The following is a 2,373-nucleotide window of genomic DNA, read 5'->3' as shown; positions in this document are numbered from 1 at the left end:
GTCCGACGCGCGCAATTAAAAGCGTCTTTTTATCTGTCGGCTCGGTAATCGGATAGTTTTGACGTGAGCTATCGCCGGCGCTTGTATCGGTGACGTTCCAAGATGATTCACTTATGTACATTATTTGCAACACAAAGTCAGTAAGGCGCTACATTGGCGCAACAAAAGTTGAGAATTAATAGAAATAATTTAATTATCGGTTGCTCTCTGTGTGCGCATATAAAAAAAAAAGTTTAATTGGCGAATCTATCGAATCTTTTATATCGCGAAAAAAAGTTACTCCTTAAAACAATGTCATATAATGATATAAATATGTTATATAATGATATAAGTGATGACGTTTACATAATGATATAAATTATTGATGTTTTTCATTTTGTGACACACGTACTCGATATTGAATTTTAAATTAACACGGTATAAATAGCGTAGTTCAGCAAGTAATACAAAACAAAACATATATCGAGTTTTTCTTTATATTTTGTTAAGACGAACGATTCGAACTCGTAATGAAGAAGATCTTGGCCGATAGCGATGCCGGTGTGTGTTTTCTGCTTACATCGTACACCCGTTTACGATCGATACCACGATGGCCGAGTGACTTGTTTACAAGTTAATGAGAAGTCTGGATTCCCAACTTGCTCGTTAATTCCTACTCCTCGCGAGCGAGCCGTCTCATTCCCGGGGTACGCCCGACAATTCGTCATTACCTGTAGAAGTCTGTCGAGGGAAGGACGCATCGTCGTCCTCTTCGTCGAAGAACCGATCCGTCATCGATTTGCATCTTCCGACGAGAAGGAAACTCCCAAGACGAATATTCAACGTTTCTCTCTCGAAAGCCCGTCAGAACGACTTCAGTTCGTCTAGTACACAGCCTCGAGATTCGAGAATCTTAGGAAGGCGACTTCTCGTGTTCATCAGAGACTCGCCTTTGATTTTTTTTGTTTTTGTTTTGTTTTTGTTAATGTTCCGTAATCTTCGAGAATTCCGGATCGTCGCGGTGAACACACACGCGAAACATCAGGCGACGACATCGCTCGTTCTCCTTTTCGTAAGAGAATACGATCTCTCTCGTGATGTGTTTTCATTCGCGTTGCAGCAGTTCGTAGAGCGCGGCGATGTAGGTCTGCGCCATTTGCAGCGTCTCGAACTTGCTGAGCTTTCTGTCATTGCCCAGACTGGGCACAACGTCCCGTAGCCGGTCGAAGGCGTCGTTCAGACTGTTCATCCTTCTCCTCTCCCGGGCGTTCGCCGCCAAGCGCCTCTTCCTCAGCACCTCGATACCCGGCGTGCTGCTCTTCATCTTCTGTATCGCGGTCTCCTTGGATTTCTGTCCGGCGTAGTCAGCCGGCAGAACGTGATGACCGTCGTTCCTTGGATGATACCTCGACTGATCGCATTTGTTGGGCTGTCCGCCCGGCAGACCGATCTCGCTTCTCGGCACGCCGTAAGCGGTGCCCAAGTAAAGAACGTCCGTCCGCGGTGCGTAGGGATGACTGTCGTTCCGCTGATGATGATAGACGCCGCTCTTTGCGTAGGTCTTTGTTGTAGCAAAAACGACTTCTTGACTCGGACCGAAGTCAGTCCTGGAATTGGCGAACACTCCGGATGCAGGATGATGCTCCATCTTCTGCACATATCCAGCTGGATCCTGCTTGCTCACAGCGGCCTCGTTGAAGGTCATTCTGGACCCGGTGTCCTCGTAAGCCGTACACTGTTCGTTCATCCTGAAGATCACCTTGGCGTGATGCTCCTTGACGCTCCTGACGCCGTTGTCGTTCATCAAGGTTGTCGCCTGATGCTCGTTCCGGCCGATTTCTTGATAGTAGCCCTCGTAGAAATCGCCGAAGTTGAAACCAGCGGTCACGTGAAAGCTGCCATTGGGAACGCCGCCGATTTCCTGATACTCCTGCTGGTGGTGACTGTCCACGGAACTGACGCTGCCGCAGCTGCTGCCACGGGATCGCGGCGGCTGCGGATAGATCTCCTGGTGGTGCCAGTTGCCGCGCGGATTCGATTCCGGGCTGCTAGCCGATCCGTAGCCCTCGGAGTCCAGAAGATCGTACTGCTGGAAGCTCGTGTAGGAGGTCATCCTCGTGGCGCACGTGGTATGTAGATGATCGATCTTCGACTACCGGTGATCTTATATCATAACGTATCGAGAAAATCCTGGATCACGACAGGTGTCAACCAATTGTCATCGATTTGAAGAATTCCGCGACGGTTACGAACAATCGATCGATATCAGCGGCGAATAAACGCCAAGAACAACTCTTCTAGATCAGATTCGAAAATACAATATATGTGTTCGGGAACGGACACGTTCGTCGACTCTCCCGTTAGGATTACGTCTGAGTACTCTCCGCCGTGTGT

General features: G+C 48.6%; 1 protein-coding gene across 1 annotated transcript; it reads right to left on the bottom strand.

Moving 5' to 3' along the window:
• Positions 1-539: 539 nt before the first annotated feature.
• On the bottom strand, positions 540-2,092 carry LOC109855657. Its single transcript, XM_020430123.1, has one exon. The coding sequence runs from the start codon at positions 2,090-2,092 to the stop codon at positions 1,085-1,087; it is 1,008 nt and encodes a 335-aa protein (XP_020285712.1). The 3' UTR covers positions 540-1,084.
• Positions 2,093-2,373: the final 281 nt, after the last annotated feature.

This window comes from Pseudomyrmex gracilis, unplaced genomic scaffold (genome assembly GCF_002006095.1).
Source record: "Pseudomyrmex gracilis isolate BER0280 unplaced genomic scaffold, ASM200609v1 scaffold_3, whole genome shotgun sequence".
NCBI lineage: Eukaryota > Metazoa > Arthropoda > Insecta > Hymenoptera > Formicidae > Pseudomyrmex > Pseudomyrmex gracilis.
Note: the sequence above shows the minus strand (reverse complement) of the source record. Positions and strands in the feature narration are given on the sequence as shown.